This window comes from Dreissena polymorpha, chromosome 7 (genome assembly GCF_020536995.1).
Source record: "Dreissena polymorpha isolate Duluth1 chromosome 7, UMN_Dpol_1.0, whole genome shotgun sequence".
NCBI classification, from domain to species: domain Eukaryota; kingdom Metazoa; phylum Mollusca; class Bivalvia; order Myida; family Dreissenidae; genus Dreissena; species Dreissena polymorpha.
The window spans coordinates 93386004-93413067 of NC_068361.1; the positions used below are offsets into that span (position 1 = coordinate 93386004).

General features: G+C 36.3%; 2 protein-coding genes across 5 annotated transcripts in view; both read left to right on the forward strand.

Moving 5' to 3' along the window:
* Nucleotides 1-11462, forward strand: part of LOC127837779 (alpha-N-acetylglucosaminidase-like) — a 59312-nt gene extending 47850 nt beyond the window's left edge. For all 4 annotated transcript variants that reach the window (XM_052365153.1, XM_052365152.1, XM_052365151.1 and 1 more), the window contains exons 18-23: nt 465-569; nt 1441-1624; nt 2987-3030; nt 3677-3734; nt 8652-8751; nt 9220-11462. In XM_052365153.1, the coding sequence (XP_052221113.1) occupies nt 465-569; nt 1441-1624; nt 2987-3030; nt 3677-3734; nt 8652-8751; nt 9220-9362 (634 nt within the window). In that variant the 3' untranslated portion in view covers nt 9363-11462. The remainder of the gene's footprint in view (nt 1-464; nt 570-1440; nt 1625-2986; nt 3031-3676; nt 3735-8651; nt 8752-9219) is intronic.
* A 6652-nt stretch (nt 11463-18114) lies between these two features.
* On the forward strand, nt 18115-26429 carry LOC127839925 (peptidase inhibitor 15-A-like). The gene is made up of 5 exons (XM_052368317.1): nt 18115-18273; nt 19812-20033; nt 23729-23847; nt 24995-25086; nt 26320-26429. The coding sequence occupies exons 1-5, from the start codon at nt 18115-18117 to the stop codon at nt 26412-26414; spliced, it is 687 nt and encodes a 228-aa protein (XP_052224277.1). The 3' UTR covers nt 26415-26429.
* Nucleotides 26430-27064: the final 635 nt, after the last annotated feature.

Here is a 27064-nt window from a genome sequence, read left to right on the forward strand (position 1 = left end):
ATTCATTTCAACTTTTAACACCTAACCAAGTAAAACAAACTCAAATTTAAACTGTTATAAAACTATCAAATTCAATTATGAATATTAGAAAAAACCCAGTTTCACCCATAACTTTACCATATATTGGCATATTTTAATGACTTGACACAAGTGCAAACCATCATAGGCCAGCATGTTTAGTGAAACACCTCTCCCTATCTCAAAGGTCAAGGTTACACTAAGCTTTCGAAGGTCAAATAAGGCCATAAAACAGCTTGTCCTGCCTGTAACTTTCATTCATTATGTGTTATTTTTAAGTACCACCATGAGGAGAATGAACGTCCCATGTATTAAAGGTCAAGTTCAGGGATCTAAAGTCAAATTTGGCCTAAACAGCTTGTTTTTGACGTAAATGAAATTTGAGACAAACGTAAAATTTTAGGGCATCTGTACTCCATGGACTTTGTCATGTTGTCTATTGACAGGTATGATCTGGTAGACATTGGTCGCAACTCGCTTCAGATGTTGTCCATCCAGTATTATACTGCAATACTGGCTGCTTATCAGAACCAGAGCATAGATGCACTCGAGTAAGATCTTGTTTGATAACATGCAATAAATTTACGTAATAATAATCCCTAAATGAGGAGCCTAGCTCTTTACAACTTTTGTGTTCATAATTATTTTCAGATAATGTCAGCATCTGGTGCAGTTTATATATTTAAAAAATCTATTAGAGCTCTTTAATATATCCTTAACAAAAATAGTTGGACAATGTTATCATAGTGGCTTTGTACTGCAACCAGTCTGCTCTGAGAAATAAGCAATATCATAGCCTTAGCTATTTATAGATCTTTAGATATTTGTGGCTTATGATATGGTATCTGCCTAGTGGCCAGAAGGTCTTGGGTTTAATCCTGACGTTTAATCTTTTTATGATCCCCTAAAACACTGAGTACTGGTGCTACCCAGGAAATAGACTCAAGAGGATTTGAATAAGCCTCAATAAAGCTTTTGATTCAATAAGTCTAAATTATATAGATTCAAATTAAAATAACCTTTCAATATTCTGGCATTTGTTTTATTTTTTAAAAATCAAGCGAATCAACAGGCCTTTCTGAGATCTTCCAACTCCTGACACTTCAGTAAAGTGGGCAAATCCATTATCATACATGACATTTTAATTGATGTTTCTATTAAACATAAATTTTCGATGTGAAAATTGTTTTATGAATAATAGAAACATGTTTTAAATGAAAATACATATAAAATGAAATGTATACATATGAAGCAAATGCTATATTGCAAATATTCTTCAGGGAGAAACTGAACAAGCGTGATTTTGACAAATAAGCAGACTGTCCTTCTCAATTCCTAGCTTGAGCACTGTTATTGATTTCAAAGGATGCAGCATCTAGTGCATTTTTATATGTCCAATACTTCCCACTATTGACACTACAGTAAAGCGGGCGGTGCCATGATGAACATACTGTCTGACCTAGAGCTGCTGCTGGGGTCTGATCCTCACTTCCTTCTGGGTCCATGGATCCGTGACGCACGCTCGTGGGGCGTGACAGCGAGTGAAGCTGACTTGATGGAGTACAACGCCAGGAACCAGGTCACACTGTGGGGGCCAACCGGAGAGGTACAATACTGAATGATTTAATATATTGAATTGCTTCCACTCTTTTATATGTCTTGAACAATTTTTCCACTTGTTCCTTCCCTTCCTTTTTTTCACCTCTTCCATCTATTTCCATCCTTCTCTTTTCTCCACACTGCTTTTCTCCTCATTTCCCATCTTTTTTCTTGTTTGTTCCCAATTCTGCCCTCTCCTTTTTTCATTATCCCCCGCCATAGGCGGAGGGATATTGTTTTGGCGTTGTCCTTCCGTCTTTCCGTCCGTCCGGCTGGCATTTTTGTGTCCCGAGCCGTATTTTGGAAGTGCTTTGACAGATTTCATTGAAACTTGGTATGAGTATATATATAGATCAAAGGATGATGCACGCCAAATGGAATTGTACACCATCTGTTAATAATGGAGTTATGCCCTTTGTATCTTAAAAAAGTGCATTTTTAGCTGAGTGCCAAATATAACAATTTTGTGTCCAGAAGCATATTGGCAGGGGATATCAATTCAACAAATTTGCTTGTTATCCCCCGCCATAGGCGGAGGGATATTGATTTGGCGTTGTCTGTCTGTCCGTCCGTCCGGCACTTGTGTGTCCGGAGTAATATCTTGAAAGTGCTTTGGCGGATTTCATTGAAACTCGGTATGAGTATTTATATGGGTAAGAGGATGATGCACACCAAATGGCATTGTACACCATCTGTTAATAACGGAGTTGTGGCCCTTTGTATCTTAAAAAAATGCTTTTTTTGTGTCAAATATAACACTTTTGTGTCCAGAAGCATATTGGCGGGGAATATCAATTCAACGGATTTGTTTGTTATTCTTTATTTTGCTGTTTTAACCACGTCTTCCTTCTCTTCTTCCCTGCATCATTCTCTTTTCCATCTCTTCTCCCTGTTATTCCACAGTTTCCTTCTCTTTTCACAACTCTTCTCTTTTACGACTTTTTCCATCTTTCCTATTTCCGTATCCTTTTCTCCTCTTCATTTCCCACTTTTTCCTTTACCTCAATATGTTCTTTTTAAAACTCACCTAATCGTTTTCTTTTAAACGACTTCTTTTTCAGAAATGTCAATTTGCAACCAAACCTGTCGCGTGAGATTTTGGTTTGTGATCAGCATACCAGACAAGGGTACTCTGGCTTCATCCTCATCCAGCACAAGAACTCAACAACAAAAAATTTTCAGTAAAAATAAACAAAGATGGAAATTGCTGCTATTATTCAAAATTTGTGAGTCTAGTAAGTGACTTGATTGGATTGCTGTGCTGTGAACCATGTCCTCACATAATGCAGCCTTGGACATTGGAAGGACCTTATGAACTTAAAAATACACACACATACAACTGGGGTATCAATTCTAACACTTATTTCAGATTCGAGACTATGCAGCGAAGCAGTGGGCAGGCTTGATTTCTGGGTAATTGTGTTTTGTTTATTTAAAAGATATGGATCGTTGTCTTTGAAGATAAATATCGTGTTAGTTTCTTATTATCTGATGGTAATAGATGAGTGTTCATTGTTTTTTATGCCCCCGGATCGAATGATCGGGGGCATATTGTTTTTGACCTGTCTGTCTGTTATTCTGACCCAAAACGTTAACCTTGGTTAAGGTTTTGCGATATCTATTGCAATATTGAATATAGCAACTTGATATTTGGCATGCAGGTGTATCTCGTGAAGCTGCACATTTTGAGTGGTGAAAGGTCAAGGTCATCCTTCAACGTCAAAAGTCAAAAAATACAATCCAACGGAAGGAATAATCTTTAAAGGGAGATAATTTCTAAACCTACCAAATGATATATTGAAATTTTATTTCAAAGTGGCGCAAAAGGGGGCATTTTGCTTCTGACAAACACATCTCTTGTTTTTGACAAATTTTGCCCCATTTCCTTTGTCAAAATTTAGTACATATTTTTCCCAAATTAATTCGTAAAATTACCAGTTTCATGTTTTCATTTGTTTTCTAAAATTAAATGAATATTTTGTATGAATAAATTGCAACATTGAGTTCATCCCCTATGTGGCGGTATAAGTTGAACATGTATATGTTTGTATGTTTTCAGGTATTATGCACCAAGATGGGGCAAATTTATTGGCATGTTGGCGCTGTGTGTTAGCCAGGTAATGTTATGGCGCTGTGTGTTATCAAGGTAATGTTATGGGGCTGTGTTATCCAGGTAATGTTATGGCACTGTGTGTTATTAAGGTAATGTTATGGCACTGTGTGTTATTAAGGTAATGTTATGGCACTGTGTGTTATCCAGGTAATGTTATGGCACTGTGTGTTATCCAGGTAATGTTATGGCACTGTGTGTTATCCAGGTAATGTTATGGCACTGTGTGTTATCCAGTATGTATGGGGTAGTATCCAGGTAATGTTATGGCGCTGTGTGTTATCAAGGTAATGTTATGGCACTGTGTGTTATTAAGGTAATGTTATGGCACTGTGTGTTATCCAGGTAATGTTATGGCACTGTGTGTTATTAAGGTAATGTTATGGCACTGTGTGTTATTAAGGTAATGTTATGGCACTGTGTGTTATCCAGGTAATGTTATGGCACTGTGTGTTATTGAGGTAATGTTATGGCACTGTGTGTTATCAAGGTAATGTTATGGCACTGTATGTTATCCAGGTAATGTTATGGCACTGTGTGTTATTAAGGTAATGTTATGGCACTGTGTGTTATTAAGGTAATGTTATGGCACTGTGTGTTATCCAGGTAATGTTATGGCACTGTGTGTTATCCAGGTAATGTTATGGCACTGTGTGTTATCCAGGTAATGTTATGGCGCTGTATGTTATCCAGGTAATGTTATGGCGCTGTGTGTTATCAAGGTAATGTTATGGCACTGTGTGTTATTAAGGTAATGTTATGGCACTTTGTGTTATCCAGGTAATGTTATGGCACTGTGTGTTATTAAGGTAATGTTATGGCACTGTGTGTTATTAAGGTAATGTTATGGCACTGTGTGTTATCCAGGTAATGTTATGGCACTGTGTGTTATTAAGGTAATGTTATGGCACTGTGTGTTACCAAGGTAATGTTATGGCACTGTATGTTATCCAGGTAATGTTATGGCACTGTGTGTTAGTCAGGTAATGTTATGGCACTGTGTGTTATCCAGGTAATTTTATGGCACTGTGTGTTGTCCAGGTAATGTTATGGCACTGTGTGTTATCCAGGTAATGTTATGGCACTGTGTGTTATCCAGGTAATGTTATGGCACTGTGTGTTGTCCAGGTAATGTTATGGCACTGTGTGTTATCCAGGTAATGTTATGGCACTGTGTGTTATCCAGGTAATGTTATGGCTCTGTATGTTATCCAGGTAATGTTATAAACTAATACATTAGTCTGCTCTGAGTAAAAACTCTGAGTCTGGTTTAATTTGCATTAAGTACCGTCTTAGAATAGCTCAGAATAGAATAGCCTGTGCAGCCTGCATGGGCTAATCTTGAATGAGAATGTCTGCTTGTTTGCATTTTTTTCGGTTAAAGGAAGTCAATATACAGAAAATCCAGTCCAGAGGGAAAGTGTTGTCCATGATTAGCCTGCGCAGGCTGCACAGGATAATCTTGAATGATGCTTTAGGCATATGCATAAAGTAGGGCTGGTATTTCTTTGCTGACCATCGGCTTAGTTTAAACCTGTTCATTTTAGATTGATTGCATCTAAAGTACTTACTACTTATTTCAAACGCTCTCTAGTCCATTTGGTACTAGAACCAGTACTTGGTGTCTATGGGGGAGATCTAAAGAACCCTGCCATAGTGGGGATTGAGCCTGAACCAGTGACCTCAATGTCGATAGGCAGACACAATATCTACTATGCCACATCGACTGTCTATCAGCTACCAGTTTTTCTAGATCGTAGTAGTTAAGTATTGGAGGAGATCGTAAGTCCCTTTGTCAGTTAGTTCTTCTCACTCTGGATCCTGCAATAACTCAAAAAGTGTTTAAGCTAGGTATGTGGATAGAGGGCCATATCTTGACTATGCACATTATTTCAAAGTGTCTTTTTTGTACAACAAATATTATGGTTGCATTTGGTTTCAGAAATTATTTAAAACTAAAAACAAAAAACACAAAAATTAGTGAAGCCAGGTTGATGAAACTATGTATGTAGTTAGAGAGCCATATGGGGGATATTATAGTATGTTTCAGATTTGTCTAAATAACCATCCTGGATCCATCAGCTATATCTGAATTTGTACTTTAGTTACATTGAGGAAACTCAGAATGTAAATAGATTGCCATATGGGGAATATACAGATCATTGCAATTGTTTGTCAGACAAAAATTGTGGTTGTTATGGTTAGATAAATTAATTAAAAACAAAAATTTGGGTCCTGCAACACCAATAAATACTCTTTGCTGAAACTCAATACCAGTATAGGTGAATAAAGAGCTATATGGGGAATGTAGAGGTGATTTCAGGAATAACTAAATACTAAAATCTGCAGCTGACATTACTTAAAAGTACTTAGGCTAGGTAAATACATGATAAATTAATTTTCCTACACTGAAAACATCAATCAGGTAAGGGACTAATGTTTTGTCTGTGCCAAACCTCATGTTCCTATTACTTTAACGTTATACCGGGTACTTTACCACTCAGATACGTATTTAACCCGTTACCACTTAGAAACGAATTTTGACGTGTTTGTAACTTGCAGTCTGTTCAGGTTTTATGCTGTTTGCTGCTCATCAGTATCTAAAGGTTGGACTAAAGTCTTAAAATCTTGAATCTAGTTAGAAAGGTTTTTAATTAAATTTAGCTTTCTTAAGGACAACAAATGCGTCAAAATACGTATCTAAAGGGTAAAGGGTTAAATACGTATCTAAAGGGTAAAGGGTTAAATAATGAAGCTGTAATGCTTATTGATGTATAATTACTTGAAGTGATCTTAGTACTAAAAAAATTGAAATACTAACTTGCTTTAATAATTTTATATTTGCTGTTAAAAGTGATCAATACATTTTTTAAAATAATTATTAACAGTTTTTTACCCTTAAATAGATGCACATAATATGCGACTCAATTATATTATAATATTTGACCCTTGTTCTGGAATATCTGACCTTAATGCATGTGGGTAAAGTCTCATTCCAGATTAGCCTAATTACAGCTTGGACCAGCTTATCAGGGAGGACACTTTCATCTTTTATTGTATTTTTCGTTTGAAGAAAGTCTATTTGTAACACAAAAATCAAGTTTTGGAGGAAAGCGTTATCCCTTATTAGCCTGTGAAGACTGCACAGGCTAATCTGGGATGACCCTCTACGCACATGCATTAAACCCAGATTTCCCAGGTCTAGGTTCATTTTTAGCTCATCTATTTTTTGAAAAAAAATTATGAGCTATTGTCATCACCTTGGCGTCGGCGTTGGCGTCGGCGTCCGGTTAAGTTTTGCGTTTAGGTCCACTTTTCTCAGAAAGTATCAATGCTATTGCATTCAAACTTGGTACACTTACTTACTATCATAAGGGGACTGGGCAGGCAAAGTTAGATAACTCTGGCGTGCATTTTGACAGAATTATGTGCCCTTTTTATACTTAAAAAATTGAAAATTTTGGTTAAGTTTTGCGTTTAGTTCCACTTTTCTCAGTAAGTATCAATGCTATTGCATTCAAACTTGGTACACTTACTTACTATCATGAGGGGACTGGGCAGGCAAAGTTAGATAACTCTGGCATGCATTTTGACAGAATTATGTGCCCTTTTTATACTTAGAAAATTGACAATTTTGGTTAAGTTTTGTGTTTAGGTCCATTTTATTCCTTAAGCATCAAAGCTATTGCTTTCATACTTGCAACACTTACTAACTATCATAAGGGGACTGTGCAGGCAAAGTAATGTAACTCTGACTGGCATTTTGACAGAATTATGTGCCCTTTTTATACTTAGAAAATTGAAAATTTGATTAAGTTTTGTGTTTAGGTCCACTTTATTCCTACAGTATCAAAGCTATTGCTTTCATACTTGCAAGATTTATGAACTATCATAAGGGGACGGTGCAGGCAAAGTTATGTAACTCTGACTGGCATTTGGACGGAATATGGGCCCTTTATACTTAGAAAATTGAAAATTTGGTTAAGATTTATGTTTTGGTCCACTTTACCCCTAAAGTATCATAGATATTGCTTTCATACTTGGAACACTCACAAACTATCATAAGGGTACAGTAAAAGGACAAGTTGCATAACTCTGGTTGTCATTGTTACGGAATTATGGCCCTTTTTTGACTTAGTAACTTTTAATATATGGTTAAATTTTGTGTTTCGATCCACTCGAAGTATCAAGGCTATTGCTTTCAAACTTCAAATACTTACATGCTATCATGAGGTTACCGGTACTGTACCTGGCAACTTGAATTTTACTTTGACCTTTGAATGACCTTGACTCTCAAGGTCAAATTATTAAATTTTGCTAAAATTGCCATAACTTCTTTATTTATGATTAGATTTGATTGATACTTTGATGAAACTACTCTTACCTGACATACCACAATAGCCTTCACCCAAACCATCCCCCGTGCCCTCCTCCCCCCTCCCCCCCCCTATTTTTTTTTTTTTTTTTTTTTTTTTTTTTAAGATCATCTCACAAATGACCACCACACCCTCACACTATACCCCCCACCCCCCCCCCCCCACCCCAATTTTTTTTTGATTTTTTTTTTTTTTTTGTTTAAGATCATCTCACAAATTATCACCACACCCTCACACTATACCCCCCCCCCCATTTTTTTTTAAAACGGTTATGTTTGAAATACCGTCCAACCATCGCACCCAAACCCCCCCCCCCCCCCCCCCCCCCCCCCCCCCCCGATTGTTTTTTTTTTGTTTTTTTTTTTTCGCTTTTTTGGAAGATAATGTAATAAATGTCCACAACCCCACACTATACACCCCTCTTCACTCCACTCCTCCCTCCTTTGTGATTGAAAATGAGAGTCCCTTCACCTTTGAAAAGAAAATAGATGAGCGGTCTGCACCCGCAAGGCGGTGCTCTTGTTTGTGATTGCAATGATTGTTTTCAGGGGACCCAGTTCAGCCAGACAGAATACAATGAGGTTGTTCTAGAGACAATAGAGGAGCCATTCTGCGCAGACACTACTCAAGTACCTGTGAATCCAACTGGTAAGCTTAACAACCAATGTCTATCTGTTCATGGAACACAATTGTTTTTTAGCTCACCTGAGCACAAAATTCTCAAGATTAGCTATTGTTATCAACCTATGTCTGGCAACTGGTGTTGTGTTGTGTATCCTAAACCTTTAGCTTGTTACCACTCTAAAGGTCACATTCTGCGTTCAATCTTGTGAAAACTTAGTCAGAAAGTTCACTAAGACCATATCTAAACTGAGTTTGAATATGGGTCACGTGCGTCCAGAAACTAAATCACAAGATCAAATCTTAAAACGACCTTGTGTCCTCCTTAAAGGCAACATTTATGACTCAATCTTGATGAAACTTTTACTTGAATGTTTTACTTGACAATATAAAGGTCATCTTAAAATATGATGTGTTCAAGCTAAAATTAACAGGTTTAAACTAATAATCTAAACAATTTAAGACATGTACAGGCATTGTAACTCTACTTTCCAGGAGACAGTGTGGAGATATCAGCAGCTCTCTACCAGAAATATCTGCCCGACATGAAATCAGATTTCCATAGCAAGCTACCAGTCTGGGCCACACAGGGGGAGAGTGGGCTAAAACAGGCCATCAGCTGGATGTATAATAATTAGGGGAGGGGCACATGGGGATGAGTATATTCGGTCAAGTATAGCAAGAATAAAAAAAAATGGGAATACATGTAGTGGGACTCAGTGCTTCTCCAGACCAACTTCAAACATAGATACAAAACAATAAATCGGACACATGAGGGATTCAATAAATGATGTACAGATTGAATACAAAAATAATAACGGGACACATCAGTACATTAGACCAACTTTAAATATTACAAAACAATTAACTGGGGTGGGGGAGGCATGTGACCTTATTTTGTGAATCATTTAGGAATCATAGGGATACAGGTGTCCATTCATAACATAGATTGAGAGTCATCATAGGTACATAATAGCAGGTTTTCAAACATAACATTTGTACCAAATTATAAGGGGGGGGGGGCTTTGTTTGAATGTTTCTCAATAAGTGGGAAACATGGTAACATATGCTCTTAGTGGTATAGGGTTTCAGGTTTCAAATGGAATAACATTTATCAGTTGTTGCTGCAAAGCAGAAATTTGATGTTACCCACTATTTCTGGTTTGTATTTTACATTTAATGTGAATAAATTAACAGTTTTACACAATGTTTACAAAACTATTTTTTGCTTGAAAATTTGCTACCAATACCTTGGCTGTTGCAGTTGTTTGAAAGTCCCTCACTTCCATACCTTTTGAGGGAACAGTCACTTCCAATAGTCACCTATGTGAAATTGGTGGTTAATAGGAATTTTGATTCTCATCTTTATTATGTTTGTTTGAAATGTGTTTATATATATATATTTGTATGATGGAAGGTTTTGGGAGCATACATATAGAGGTATGAATGTATTCTTAACCTTTATAAATATCTTATGATAAAAGGATTGAATGGCCTTGTTATCTTTAAAAGTCATTTATAAGATTTAAAAAAAGGCTGTTAATATTTGATGTTGTTTGCATACATTATTTTTATGTCCCCCACTAAAGTATTGGGGGACATATTGTTTTTGCCCTGTCTGTTGGTCTGTTGGTTGGTTGGTCTGTTGGTTTGCGCCAACTTTAACATTTGCAATAACTTTTGCAATATTGAAGATAGCAATTTGATATTTGGCATGCATATGTATCTCATGGAGCTGCACATTTTGAGTGGTGAAAGGTCAAGGTCATCCTTCAAGGTCAAAGGTCAAATATATGGGTCAAAATCGCTCATTTAATGTACACTTTTGCAATATTTCAATATCAAGATAGCAACTTGATATTTGGCATGCATGTGTATCTCATGGAGCTGCACATTTTGAGTGGTGAAAGGTTAAGGTCAAGGTCATCCTTCAAGGTCAGAGGTCATATATATGTGGCCGAAATCGCTCATTTTATGAGTACTTTTGCAATATTGAAGATAGCAACTTGATATTTGGCATGCATGTGTATCTCGTGGAGCTGCACATTTTGAGTGGTGAAAGGTCAAGATCATCCTTCAAGGTCAAATATATAGGTCAAAATTGCTCATGTAATGTCACTCCTGCAATATTGAAGCTAGCAATTTTATATTTGACATGCATGTGTATCTCATGGAGCTGCACATTTTGAGTGGTCAAGGTCATCCTTCAAGGTCAAACGTCATATACGGGGACATAGTGTTTCACATACACATCTTGTTATCTGTTACTTTTGGTTTTGATATTTTCTTTAAAAAAAGATAGTGGGTTTTCTATATGCAGAAGAGCTTATTATATTATGGGCATTCACTAGAAGCTAAATAGTTGGTTTCATAAATAGTGGGTTTTATGAATAATGGTTTATATACGCAGTGGGTTTTTTTTAATAAAGAAACTTATATGCATACACATTAGCGGGGATTTATAAAGCTGCCTGGTTACAATATGTTTTATTGGAATACTTTTTGCTTAAATATAGTGCTATTTGGTTGCATTTAAGTCTGAGCCTGTTTGCTTCGTTTAAAGTTTTTTAATCTATGGCAAAAATAAGTGGCTCCCATCCTAAGACTGCGTTGTAGGTTGCTTCAAGATGTGAAATCCATCTTTCCATACTTCTCGCCTCATGACATATATTTTACATTCCACGTGCAATATTTGTACAATATTAAAAATGCACCTATATAAACAAATGAAAACCGTTCTTGTTTTGTGTGGCTTGTATTATTTCCTCGTGACTTTAATTTTACCTTTGTGAGGCAATGTTGTGCTGACCGGGCTTGTTTTTGTGACGAATTTAGTTTAAGATGGTTAAAAACTGATACATTTGAGGATGATTAATGCATTACATTGCATGAGCTTGTCAATGATTTGTTATTGACCTGCGTGCAATGCGCCACAAAACGCGCTCAATTTGTGTCAAAGATTTCACGGTACGAGTGGGTTTGTATGTTGATATGCGAATTTTACCATAGAATACAACGATGTCAACATAGGAAATAACAATGTCAGTTATTTGTCATAGTCATCGGCAGTCCACAAATGCAAAGGATGGACGCGTGTGTAGACATTGGAATATCGTTCTTTATTTTGTTGAGCGTGCTCTAATGACTTCCCGTTAGTTGCCGACATACGGACAACATGTGAATAATAATTAACGTAATATTGATAAAGAATACCGTTGAACCATGAAATACTTGCTTCATCACCATTGTTTTTCCGTAATTCATTCTGGAAGAGCATATCTATTTAAATGATTGTAATTAATCATGATAAACCGTTTACATAACAGAACATTTTAATTAAGATTGTTTTAACCAGAGACGTAGATAACGTGTTAACGCTATCAAATTTATGATTCAATCAATAAGGGCTAGTCTTGTTTACATCGCCAAAGTAAAGTACAGAGATTGGGTTTGTGATCATCATTTATTTTTATCCAGAAAACATTTGACGGGGTTAAACTATAGATTTGAATACGATACGATAATTCGTTCAAGAACCACGCCATATAAAAAGACACTGAAGCCAACAGTGATAAGTGATAAAAGTGCATCTGCTTTACTTTTTGCTATGTCCTCATTTCATGTTGATTGATATAAGAGAATGAGAACAATCCAATTAACTTGTTAGAGTTAATCGACAAGTAGTTATAATCACTCATCTAAAAAGGAAAGGAAACCACGAATTAAAATCAGATGGCTATTTAGTATTTGAATAGAACGTTATGCCGACAGTAACTTTTTGAAGATCAATTGGCCATTTTGATGTCTTATAAAAGGTATGAAACGGCGAAAAATAACTGTCTCGGCATGGACGTCGCCATCTTTACTATCACGTGATTACCCCCTTTGGAAATGCCCCTTGCAAATTCATTTAGTTTTTCAACATTGTTATCACATTCGATTTGCACCCACGTGAGATCAAAACTGTTAAACTTGCATTGTGAAAGAAACACTGTTACTTTGGTGGGGTGTGTAACGACCTTGACATGCGTGCATCAACCTAACAAGGAAATAAACGCATTCAAATATATTTATAATTCATCATATTTGCTTTCCTATGTGACTTGTCAAGAAGTGTCTCATGTACATGGACGACATCTCCAGGTAAATGTACATCACGTGTCGTTCAGCATTTGACGTTCACTCTGCACACTTTGTTCACTAAAGAGTGCTCTACTAAAATGATTTTTAACAGTCTAAAAAATGGTTTGTATTTCTCAGCTGTCTTACGCGTATATTTCAATCATTGTTATACATGTTAATTATGCTATGTTTGAAACCAAATGCGATGGCATGTACTCTTACACTACATTTTGTGTCTACGTAGTTAAATTTGAACCTATATAATTTAGCTCGATTACATGTAAAGCCTAATGCTTATTGAAAAACTCTCGAGTCCGTATTCTGGGTAGAACCAGTACTTGATGTCTTTTGGGGAGATTGAAAGAAGGCTCTCACAGGGAATCGCACTCGTGAACTCTCGGTCGCTAGACGGACACCATATCAACTACGCCACGGCGACTAGTTGTTTACTTAGTCGATTAGTCTTGATACGTTTACGGTCTCGTGTGTAAAGAATTGAATTAATAAATATTGACCTAATTAATAATATGACAGATGACAAGGAGGTGTTCTGTTTTCGGTCGATAAGGTTTCTTTAAAAAAACTATTTATGTACTGTTTACCTTCATAAGTATTTGTTGACTGTTAATTCGGCATTATACTGTCAACAGGAATCATCATCTTTACAAAGTAGTATTATCAAAAGGCTTCTTGGCACACATGTCTGTTTTTAATTTACGCTTGACAACCATTTCTCATTATTTATCCCCGCGAAAAAAAAATCGGAGGGGATATAGTAATTGGTCCTGTCTGTGCGTCCGTTCGAAAATTTGTCCAGAGCATAACTCCAAATCTATTCAATGGCTTTACTTTAAACTTAGAATATAAACAGATGGCAACTAGGAGAAGTGCAATGACCAGGTACCATAACTCTATCTACCTCAGTTTTTGAATTATCTTCCTTTATTTAATTTCAAAGTAAATTTTTGTCCGGAGCATAACTCTAAATCTACTGAAGGGATTTACTTGAAACCTGGAATATATACAAATGGCAAGTAGGCGAAGTGCAGTGACTAAGAACCATAACTCTATCTACCTTAGTTTTTGAATTATATCCTTTTAGTTAATTTCAAAGTAAATTGCTGTCCGGAGCATAACTCTAAATCTACTGAAGGGATTTACTTGAAACATGGAATATAAACAGATGGCAAGTAGGCAAAGTGCAGTGACTAAGAACCATAACTCTATCTACTTTAGTTTTTTAATTATCTCCCTTTAGTTAATTTCAAAGTAAATTGTTGTCGGGAGCATAACTCTAAATCTACTGAAGGGATTTACTTGAAACTAGAAATCTACAGCATATTTCCAACACTATATAACTAATTGCTCCTTGAAATATAAATGTAGGACACAGCTGCCATGTTTTACAAATATTATTCTACTCTCTAAAACAAATGTTGTCATACAAGCAAACACATTTCGGCGAGAATTTGGCACTGCTGTGACAAGCTCTTGTTAGAACTTTTTTCTATCGGACACCATTAACGTGACTATCGAGCACTTAAAAATCTGTTGTAGTCGTAAAATCGTTATGAATGAAATTAGCAACCCTATATGCTTGTATCGATAGCACTTACGTGAATTAAAATTTCCTTTGAAGTAGGCTGTTTTTTTAAGGCGTTAGTTTGAATCCCACCAGAGTCGTCAATGAAAATAGTATTATTTTGTGCATCGTTTGATTTTTTCTTAACGATTCACAAATTCATTAATATAGCAGTGTTACTAGAAAATACCTGCTTGAGATTTTCGTTTTTGTTTTGTTTAAAAAAATGCAATTCAACGAAATCGGATCTAACCGTGTTTAAAGAAAAATCTTCTAAGTTTACCTCCTATTGGCCAATGTGTTGGTTATGCATGTGTGAACCTACTATCAAGTCAAAATGTGCCTGCCATTTTTGAAGGGATTTTACTAGCCCGATCAACTCAAAATTGTTAAGCCGATCCTCAAGATTTGTGCAGTGAAGGCTCGATTCTCGATTATGCTTGCTACACAGAATCATTATCTCGATAAATTATTTCTCAAATTAAAAAGGAATCTTGCCAAGACATTTGAATGTGTTCTGCCTCTTAATGTCTTTATTGAAGATTAAAACAGGACTTCGTTTGCTATACAAAAACTTTAATTGAACATAAATTCGGCATTCGTAAACTTCAAATTGACTTTAATCTACAAGTACAGCCTTCCAAGTTTCATTCTAGTGTCTTCATGTGTTATGGAGGTATCTCCGTATCGAGTTTTGCAGACGGACTGACACACACAAAGACAGATATGACGGACGGCGGGTAAACCTATCAACTGGTGAAACTGGAATGGGGACTAAATAAGGTCTGAGTGTTTGAACATATGTGTCGTGTTCTGAGAAAACAGGGCTTAATTCATGTGCGTAAAGTGTCGTCCCAGATTAGCCTGTGCAGTCCGCACAGGCTAATCAGGGACGACACTTTCCGCTTTAATGGTATTTTTAGTTTCAAGGAAGTCCCTCCTTACCGAAAATCAAGTTTAGGCGGAAAGTGTCGTCCCTGATTAGCCTGTGTGGACTACACAGGCTAATCTGGGACGACACTTTACGCACATGCATTATGACCAGGTTTCACAGAACACGACACATATATTAGCCTCATTCTGGGAAAACCGGGCTTAATGCATATCCTTTAAGTGTCGTCCAAGGTAAGCCTGAGAAGTCCACCCAGACTGATGAGGGATCACACTTTTCGCCTAGTTTGGATTTTCGTTGAGAATAGTCTTCGTTTAAACGAAAAACTACACAAAGTCGAAAGTATCGGCACTGATTAGCCTGTGCGGACGGCGCATGCTAATCTGGAACGACACTTTACGCACATGCATTAAGTTAAGTTTTCTCAGAGCTCGACTCATTAAAATGATCAGATAGTCACAGTATTACTCCTTAGATTGCCCTTACACTGAGAAAAAAATCTAATTTCGAAGATCAAATTGTAAATTGATAAATGATTACGCAAATGTGCTCTGTATTTGATCGAACTTTGGGAAATTACAAAGCCCACTGCTAGAATTTGATTGTTTTTTGAGGTCAGGGAACTAGACATGATCGATGAACCATTATTTACTTCTCTTTGACAGATGACAACGAACCAAAGAATATATCAATCTATAACGATATCCATTTTAATTAACGTTTTAATGTTAAAGGGCACTATAAACAGACAGTAAATCTATCAAGTGACCAATCACAAACCGCAAATTAAACACAAAATGTATGCATGTACATTATATAACATCATTAGCAATGGTTTGCATTACATACCCTCTATGTATATGTCTGCCTTCAGCTTTGAACGTTTCGTAATTATTTCCTTGATCGTCAACATCAATCATAATGCATGCGGAATGTTTACATTGTTTGAACAGTTATATATTTTACAGGAATATATATGTTTGCAATACACGTGTAAATATATTGCAAAACATGAGACAAGTTTGTGATTACATGTGTACTTTTTGGCATATTTCGGCGATTGTTTCAGGAAGCGGCTGTTCAATTTAAACATAAAACATTATAATAAATAAAAATAGGATATTTATTCACAATACAAACATACACATGTATGTAATTATTGCATGTGCATCACTATGAAGACGAATGGACTCTTTATTTTAAAGTTACCTTTTCACAAATGTTGGTATGTATTATCCCATTTATGCCTAGCGTCTAGAAAAAAGGCCTTGGCAAACAGCGAGAAGAATACAATTAACGAAAGGAAAAAGTAACTCTCAACTGGGCTCGAATCACTGACCCCTGCAGTAAAAGTCTAACGCAAAGACCACTCGGCCACTCGTGCTTATACAATGAGTGATGTATTTTATACTCTATATAAGCAATCCTCGTAGTGTCACAAAATATAACGACAACAACATAACTTTCCAAATTCTTAAATCGTTACGCTGTATATTTTCCAGGTTTTTAAATCGTCAAAAGATGCATATAATGGATATTTTAGAGCACGGTAAATGTTCAGAATTACCGTTTCCTCACAAATATCATAACTACAAAAAAAAAATTGCGAATCTGAAACATTTTGATTAATTTTGTCAATTTACCAAAATGGCCCCTTTAATAGTTGCAATCGCATAAAAATAAACATTGATTGATTTAATCATTTTTCTTGGGTTGTAACTGGCACCATTAATTGACCGCAAAATAAGTTATCATATACAAAGTTTGTTTTCAATTTCACGGTGGCCAATTACTAAGAATCGTTTTATTTCTTCATCGATCAGGTGTTTTATTATGAAACGTCACTTTCAACGCCGAAGTCACAAATAAACAAGACGCGTGTACAAGGAAAACACTCGGCAAACACTCCCGAACTACCGACCAAGTTTTAGTGTCGGGTCACGAAAAAGACGCGCGCATGAACACAATCGCGATTCGTGAAAAATTACGAGGACATAGAGGGACGGGCTGAGATGAGATTATAAAAGGAACGCAGGTCCGTCAATGACAGTGGTATATTTAAGGTAACATTGTTGTGCTCGAGTCGGTTCTGATAATTGTGAGCTATTTCAATATATAATGTTTGCGTTTTATATGTGATTTGGTGTCAGTTGTTTATGGATTTTAGTGTGTTGGAGTATTGTTTATTTATTTGACTTAAAACGCATGTAAACATGTAGAAGAATACTGTATAAACCATTTTCAATAACTTTCGTACATGAAACCAACCACAATTATAATGCATGCTCACTGTAAACTATAGATACACTTTCATTCATAAGAAATACCATGTTAACCTCATGTAAACATAACTATTTTTGTTTCCGTGAGATTGTCATTGACTTATTCACTAATGAATGATTTACCAAAACAGGAAAAAACTACTACTGATTTTTTTCTTTAAAAATGTTTAGAATAATATTAAAAATACATATACAATAATAATAATAATAATAATAATAATAATAATAATAATAATTAATATAATAATAATAATAATAAAAATAATAATAATAATAATAATAATAATAAAAACAATAATAATAAACACATATTATAATCGTTATTGTCATTTAGATTTATTTAACTGTATTTTAAATAATGTAAACATTGTTTACATTAAAAATATTGAAAATGAAAAAAAAAATCCTCCGTAATATTTAATAGTAACGCCTTTTTTAAGATTACTAGCTTTAATTGCGGAAGAATGTTATTCCTCTACCCTCCACTTTTTCAGAATTTCAAAAAGCAAGCCATGAATACCGCAGACCTGTTCTTACGCAGCTACATTGTAGCAGCTCTCCTCCAGTGTTTCGCATGTGTACTAGTCGACATCCGGCCGTTCCAGAGGGCTATATTACAGGCGCACAATTTCTACAGAAGCCAAGAACCCGCCGCTAACATGCGTGCTTTGGTAGAGTACATTTTACATAACTTTGTTTTTCTGCCAATGTATGCGTGCTTTGGTTATTTTTTAATTTGAGCGCTTCGGTTATGTGAAGATTTTAGTGTGTTGGTAATGTGTAAATTTGAGTGCTCTGGTAATGTGTAAATTTGAGTTCTATTGTAATGTGTAAATTTGAGTGGTCTGGTAATGTGTAAATTTGAGTGCTCTGGTAATGTGTAAATTTGAGTGCTCTGGTAATATGTAAATTTGAAGTCTCTGGTAATGTTAATTTTATAAATTTAAAGTATCTCGTAATGTGTAAATTTGAAGTATCTGGTAATGTGTAAATTTGAAGTCTCTGGTAATGTGTAGGTCTGCGTACAAGACGGAGATAAAGACTGCTAAGTAGTTTGGTAATGTTTAAATTTGTGTATGAATCGATTTGCATTCTTTGGTTATGTGCTACTCTGCGCACGTTTGGTATGTTTCGCCATTTTTTTTGCTATTGTGATTTATTATTTTTACCGTTGAGAACTGATTGCATTAGAAATCGTAAGATTTGAGTGTTATTGGTAATGTGTCGGTGTTCGCATTTTAAATATGATTAGGTCTTCGTGCCATGGTAATGGATAGATACAAGTACAATTATAATATTTATATTTTTTTCTTTGATAATAGGCTGGTTTGAGTTATTTTGCATATTCAGGGTGCAGGATCAACGGGGTTTACACACGGGCTTTACAGAATGAAAACAAACCGTTTATAACTTTATTTAACTTTAAAATCGGTGCTTTAAGCTTTTCAATATCAAATTGAAAAGAAGAATATGGTCGAGCTGGTCACGGTTTTTGTAAGCATGTGTATCTTTGTTTATAATTATGTTGTTATTGTGTTCCTATTTTTTTCTTTTTGTCTCATTCGTCCAATATTAAGTATACTGAAACTTACTATTAGCCATTTACTCTGTATAAACAATTTTGTTATTTTATTAGGCTGATGTATTTTACTTCTACCTTCCAAAACTTTGCCTTATTAAGTCTGCAAACACAGCATTGGACTACCTAATTACCTGTATCTTGGCATACCCATCTTGTTAACCTTTACAATAAACTGTCATCATGGGGAGGGCCCTTTGGTGATATTGGTATAATTCTAGGCCCAATCCATTTGTATACATGTACTTCAAACTGTCTATTATATGCAATTGTTTGTAAATGAATGTGTATATACAATACAATATTTTTAACCTAAATTAAACTGAAATCGGTGCAGACATTTTACGTTGCGTGCAGCATAACTGTGTATAAAAATGGCTGAAAACATTGAATTTCTGGCCTATAACACAGACTTATTAAATAAAGTAATTCTGATGTTTTTTACATTGTCACAAGTCGCATAAAAACTGTTTTTATGCAGTAGTTAAAAATCTAAAGTAAAATAGTTTTTAAAAGTTCAGAATTGCACGCACGATTGTATTATCTAGATATACATTTGCATTATCTATATAATATTTATAGTACAAAAACTCGTATTCTAATCATTGATTTAGATAATCTTCTAAACAGATTTGGGACAACAACCTCGCTTTCCGAGCAGCGCAGTGGACCGAAACGTGTTTCTTCGAACATCAGCGGCGAGGCTTCGGAGAAAACCTATCCTACTTCACAAGCACCGGGCCGTCACTTCCGCCACGTACGGTTGTGCAGCGCTCCATCGGCCTCTGGGCGGCCGAGAGACCTCTTTGGGGTCGGGGTCCACAATGCGGGGCCGCTTGCCATTATACCCAGGTACGAATTTCGGCGGAAAATGTGATTATTGTTTAAAGTCGTGTTTAATTTTTTGATATATTGAACTGCTGTACACAACTACGGGCGCTAAAGAAATTAAAGTGATGAACTTTAGTATTACAAGGGAAGAATTTACTAACCATCTATTCATTGACGTTTTTATACCCTATACTACGCATGTGTATGAGCTAACGTATACTATTTCAGCTGAAAAGCAACCGCTCTAAGGTTATGTGATGTTTTCGCGTTGTAGTTTATCGATTTCAGTTGACGATCGCTCATAAATAAATGCGTTTCCTTCAATTCGATATTTTCGCTCGACATTTCATGAGCGAAATAATACAATAAACGTATTTTTATGATATCGACATTAATGTAGCTGAAAGCTTAGTGTTTAAACTACGTAGTGGCTAAAGTCAAGCATATATCAATCTGTTAAATGCTATTTATGACGTCATTATGTTCTACTTTGTGAACGCTAATTATCAACGGCACTAATGTCCACGTTGAATGTAACATAAAAACTCAATAGTTATTATGTACTTCCTTATCCAGACTGGCCTATAACTTGTTCAACTTATTTGACAAGGTAGATCATTTACCTAACTATAGTAAAAAACGGCTGATTGTTTTTTACTGGTATAGATCTTCTACGATAATCAAAATATAGCATGAAACTCAAGTCTTCCCTTTTCCCCCAACCGAACTTTTGTCTTCGCCATCTTCACGTGTGTTTGTTAAACACACTATCTTTTAGAGCGGGACTTGTTTACAGATTGTCGAAATTACCATATTTCCAACTTTTTGTCCAGGATTAAAAAAAAGAGAACAGTGTACATCATGAGGAGAGATTTCACTAATGACGTAGACTCATACAGAAAGTACATCAGGGAAAGAGATATCACTAATGACGTAGACTCATACAGAAAGTACATCAGGGGTAGAGATATCACTAATGACGTAGACTCATATAGAAAGTACATCAGGGGTAGAGATATCCCAATGACGTTGACTCATACAGAAAGTACATCAGGGGAAGAGATTTCACTAATGACGTAGACTCATACAGAAAGTACATCAGGGGGAGAGATATCACTAATGACGTAGACTCATACAGAAAGTACATCAGGGGAAGAGATATCACTAATGACGTAGACTCATACAGAAAGTACATCAGGGGAAGAGATATCACTAATGACGTAGACTCATACAGAAAGTACATCAGGGAAAGAGATATCACTTATGACGTAGACTCATACAGAAAGTACATCAGGGGGAGAGATATCACTAATGACGTAGACTCATACAGAAAGTACATCAGGGGGAGAGATATTACTAATGACGTAGACTCATACAGAATGTTCATCAGGGGGAGAGATATCACTAATGACGTAGACTCATACAGAAAGTACATCAGGGGAAGAGATATCACTAATGACGTAGACTCATACAGAAAGTACATCAGGTGAAGAGATATCACTTATGACGTAGACTCATACAGAAAGTACATTAGTGGGAGAGATATCACTAATGACGTAGACTCATGCAGAAAGTACATCAAGGGAAGAGATATCACTAATGACGTAGACTCATACAGAAAGTACATCAAGGGAAGAGATATCACTAATGACGTAGACTCATACAGAAAGTACATCAGGAGGAGAGATATCACTATTGACGTAGACTCATACAGAAAGTACATTAGGGGGAGAGATATCACTAATGACGTAGACTCTTACAGAAAGTACATCAGGTGAAGAGATTTCACTAATGACGTAGACTCATACAGAAAGTACATCAGGGAGAGAGATATCACTAATGACGTAGACTTATACAGAAAGTACATCAGGGGAAGAGATATCACTAATGACGTAGACTCATACAGAAAGTAATTCAGGGAGAGAGATATCACTAATGACGTAGACTCATACAGAAAGTACATCAGGGAGAGAGATATCACTAATGACGTAGACTTATACAGAAAGTACATCAGGGGAAGAGATATCAATAATGACGTAGACTCATACAGAAAGTACATCAGGTGGAGAGATATCACTAATGACGTAGACTCATACAGAAAGTACATCAGGGAGAGAGATATCACTAATGACGTAGACTTATACAGAAAGTACATCAGGGGAAGAGATATCAATAATGACGTAGACTCATACAGAAAGTACATCAGGTGGAGAGATATCACTAATGACGTAGACTTATACAGAAAGTACATCAGGGGAAGATATATCACTAATGACGTAGACTTATACAGAAAGTACATCAGGGGGAGAGATATCACTAATGACGTAGACTTATATAGAAAGTACATCAGGGGTAGAGATATCACTAATGACGTAGACTCATACAGAAAGTACATCAGGGGGAGAGATATCACTAATGACGTAGACTCATACAGAAAGTACATCAGGGGGAGAGATATCACTAATGACGTAGACTTATATAGAAAGTACATCAGGGGAAGAGATATCACTAATGACGTAGACTCATACAGAAAGTACATCAGGGGAAGAGATACCACTAATGACGTAGACTCATACAGAAAGTACATCAGGGGGAGAGATATCACTAATGACGTAGACTCATACAGAAAGTACATCAGGGGGAGAGATATCACTAATGACGTAGACTCATACGGAAAGTACATCAGGGGAAGAGATATCACTAATGACGTAGACTCATACAGAAAGTACATCAGGGGGAGAGATATCACTAATGACGTAGACTCATACAGAAAGTACATCAGGGGAAGAGATATCACTAATGACGTAGACTCATACAGAAAGTACATCAGGGGTAGAGATATCACTAATGACGTAGACTCATACAGAAAGTAAATCAGGAGGAGAGATAACACTAATGACGTAGACTCATACAGAAATTGAAATTTCGTTTTAGAATAATCATTATTGGGCACTTTTATAATTATAATGCGTTACACACGTGAAACGATTGAATAATTTCGAATGCTTCTGTTGTTTTCTTCTTTGTATTTTGTGGCGATACGTGCATTGCTAATACTAAGTAAAAAGTGCGTCTTAACCCGTTTAAGCCTAGTGGACTCTCCCATCCTTCTAAATTGGATCAATTTATTTCCAAAATTATGAATGTCTAGTATATTTATTTCTATATTTAGAATATTTCTTTCAGAAATTCCTTTAAGCAAACAGCGCAGACCCAGATGAGATGCCGCATGATGCGGCGTCTCATCTGGGTCTAGGCTGTTTGCCAAAGCCTTTTTTCTAGACGCTAGGCGTAAATGGGTTAAATTGTAGCAGTCAAGATGGCCGAATAGTAAAAGGTAAACACTTTTAAAGCCAAAGGTCAATAACTTTCTTTCTTAAATCTATTACTTGTTTTATACTGCATTTAAGGCATTTGAAAACGAACTTCGCGACATTTCAAAATCTATGAACAAGTCCCTTTAACACGTCTTTTACCTTTCCGCCCTCTTCCTTTAAATACAACAGAAAATGGACTTCGAGTTTACACCCTCATTATTAAACCTTGAATCCAATATAAGTACATATAAATATATCCCAAGCATACTTAGAGCATATCATGCTAGATTTGGTTGCACATGATTTTCCTTTTATGTTGAGGTCCTTCCGCGCCGGATGTAATAAGCAAACTTATACTTCGTGTTTCTTGCATCGTTAAGACATGTGGAACTCTTTCAGCTGATCTGGGCAACCACGACCCGGGTAGGGTGCGCGCTGAGTTATTGCCCCTTGCTGCTGGTAGGCATGAGCCAGATGCAAAGGAACGCGATGTACTTTGCCTGCTTTTACTCGCCACCGTAAGTGAGGCCATTTTTGTATCGTTCCGATTCATATGAATGATGCGGCGTCTCATCTGGGTCTACGCTGTTTGCGCAAAGGAATTTCTGTTCTAGAAAAAAATCCTTGGCAAACAGCGTAGACCCAGATGAGACGCCGCATCATGCGGCGTCTCATCAGGGTCTGCGCTGTTTGCTTAAAGGAATTTCTGTAAGAAATATTCTAAATATAGAAATAAATATACTAGACATCCCTAATTTTGGAAATAAATTGATACAATTTAGAAGGATGGTAGTTTCCACAAGGCATAAATAGGTTAAAACACGCCAGTATAGTACGAAACATTTATAAGATAATAAGCGAACCTGTGTTCGATACTTAACCCATTTATGCCTAGTGGACTCTCCCATCCTTCTCAATTGCATCAATTTATTTCCAAAATTAGGGATGTCTAGTATATTTCCATATTTAGAATATTTCTTACAGAAATTCCTTTAAGCAAACAGCGCAGACCCTTATGAGACGCCGCATCATGGGTCTACGCTGTTTGCCAAGGCCTTTTTTCTAGACGCTAGGCATAAATGGGTTAAATGAACATGTTTTCTTTTAGCAACACAAACTAAATTGTACATTTGCACAATAATTTCTAGTAATTTATAAGTTACCTTACGCTTCATAAACGCAGACGCGTGTTTAATTTCCCTTGCATAAATATATACTGAAGAGCGAGCGAGTCTGCTTTCTTCACTGGAAAGATTCTTTAACAACTGTTTTCGACATAATATACCTAATAACAACACATTAAGTTATTTTTTTTTAAATCTGCATCTTGCATCGAAACAATTTCGAGGGGAATATTTTCAAGTGCATAAGTAGATGAACAACCAAGATCTGTTTAGCCGACGTGTAACCACTACACCATGGTTTCGCTAGTAAACTTACATCAGCCAGCATTAGAGACTCGATCTGGGAGATCGACACTTTCCGCTTCACTGAATATTCGTGTTTTTTTAAACTAAAAATACCATGGGAAATGTCGTCGATTATTTGCCTGTGCGGAATGCACATGCTTATGAGGGACGACACTTTTCTCACATACCATTAAAGTCAAGTTCAAATAGAAAGAGGCTCAACTATTAGTTTTAACCTATGTGCTTCTCTATTCAGCGGTAACATCATCGGCCAACTACCCTTCATCCCGGGTCCGAGATGTTCCCTCTGTGGGCGTGGCATGGCCTGCGTCCGAGGACTGTGCTCTCGTAAGTATCGCGAGATGTGTAATTGTAAGTATTGCGCGATGTGTACTCGTAAGTATCGCGAAATTGTATTGCTACTGGCGACTGTGTACTCGTAAGTATCGCGAGATTGTATTGCTGTGAACTCGTAAGTATCGCGAGATTGTATTGCTGTGAACTCATAAGTATCGCGAGATTATATTGCTGTAAACTCGTAAGTATCGCGAGATTATATTGCTGTAAACTCGTAAGTATCGCGAGATTGTATTGCTGTATACCCGTAGTTATCGCGAGATTGTATTTTTGTGTACTCGTAAGTATCCCGAGATTGTGTTGCTGTGTACTCCTTAGTGTCGCGAGAATGTATAGTGTCCGAGGACTATGTACTTTAAAGAATAGCGAGAGTGTATTGCTATCAATGATGACTGCGTACTCGTAAGTATAACATGACTGTATTGCTATCAACCGAGAACTGTGTACGTAAGTATCGCGAGATTGAATTGCTATCAATGATGACTGTGTGCTCGTAAGTATTGCATGACTGTATTGCTATCAACCGAGAACTGTGTACGTAAGTATCGCGATATTGTATTGCTATCAAGGATGACTGTGTACTCGTAAGTATTGCATGACTATATTGCTATCAACCGAGAACTGTGTACGTAAGTATCGCGATATTGTATTGCTATCAAGGATGACTGTGTACTCGTAGGTTTCACAAAATTGTATTACCATCGATAAGCACAGTGTACTCGCAAGTATTCCGACTGCGTTCTCGTTAGTATCACGAGATTGTATTGCTGCAATCAATGCGCACTGTGTACTCGTAGGTATCCCGATTTAGTATTGCTAACATTGCTGCTACATGTTTAATTTGAATGGAGATAATCGTGAGAAATTACAATCATCGTTGCCTTATTGTGTAAAAATGTCTAAAACAAATCATGTATCTTGGAACTTTGCATAGACTCAATGTTTTGGCAATATTTAAAGCTAGTTTGTTGCAAACATATAAGATGATTGGTTTTAATTTAAGACAAATGCTTTACAGCATTTACTAATCGAACTCTTTATCGAATGCAACATTACAGCAGTAAACAAACTGTTCTCGTAATGACCTTCGAAAATATATCTTTTAATATATGTGTTAATCTACAACTTCACGTTTTTCTCCTTTTTTATCAATTAATTCTCGTGTTTTTATAGGCTTGCATATTTATTTTTATTTACACTTTCGATTATTTAATGTCTTAACAGCAATGTCGTTTGCATTCCGACGAAGGCGCTCGGCTAAACTGTCGGCAAAGTCGGAGTTCCTCGGAATAGTTCGTGAAAGATCGGACGGGGTTTAAAACGTGAACTGGGTTAATGCGGACAGTGTAGCAAATTCTCTTTTTCGAGTACGAGCATCAAAATATGAAAATTTCCGATAAATCGTTGCTTGTTCTTGGTTGGTAACATTTGTCAAGTGTTTTCAATTTTTAAGAGTAAAAACTCGATTTATTGTGCGATTTTGTGTGTGCTTTAGACTAGACTGTATTATTCAACCTGCACAAATATATTTGTCGAAGAGTTGCTTTAATTGTTGTTTTTTGTATCCGATACCTGCCTGAATAAGAACTACACAGCTCTGTTCAAAATCGCCGTTTAACGAAAACTTCATATACCTGGTTTGCTATAGCACTACATAGATTGAATGCTGTTTACAGTTCATCACTTTCCGGGACTGAAAAGTACGTACAAATCAAAAGCGATACAAATGTGTATTTATACTATGTCATAATACCAATACTTGAGCATACCCGAATATCATTTTGGTTAGTTCAATAACAGACTTGAACTAATAATGATACGATCCAGTATAGACGTTGCACCAAACTATATCAAATTAAATAGAGAAACGGGCGTCATAAACTTACTGCAATCTGCTGTTAGGGTTGCTTTGATTTTTGAAAGATTTTCTTTAATTAAAAAACTACATTCAGCGTCTGTATTTCCCTTT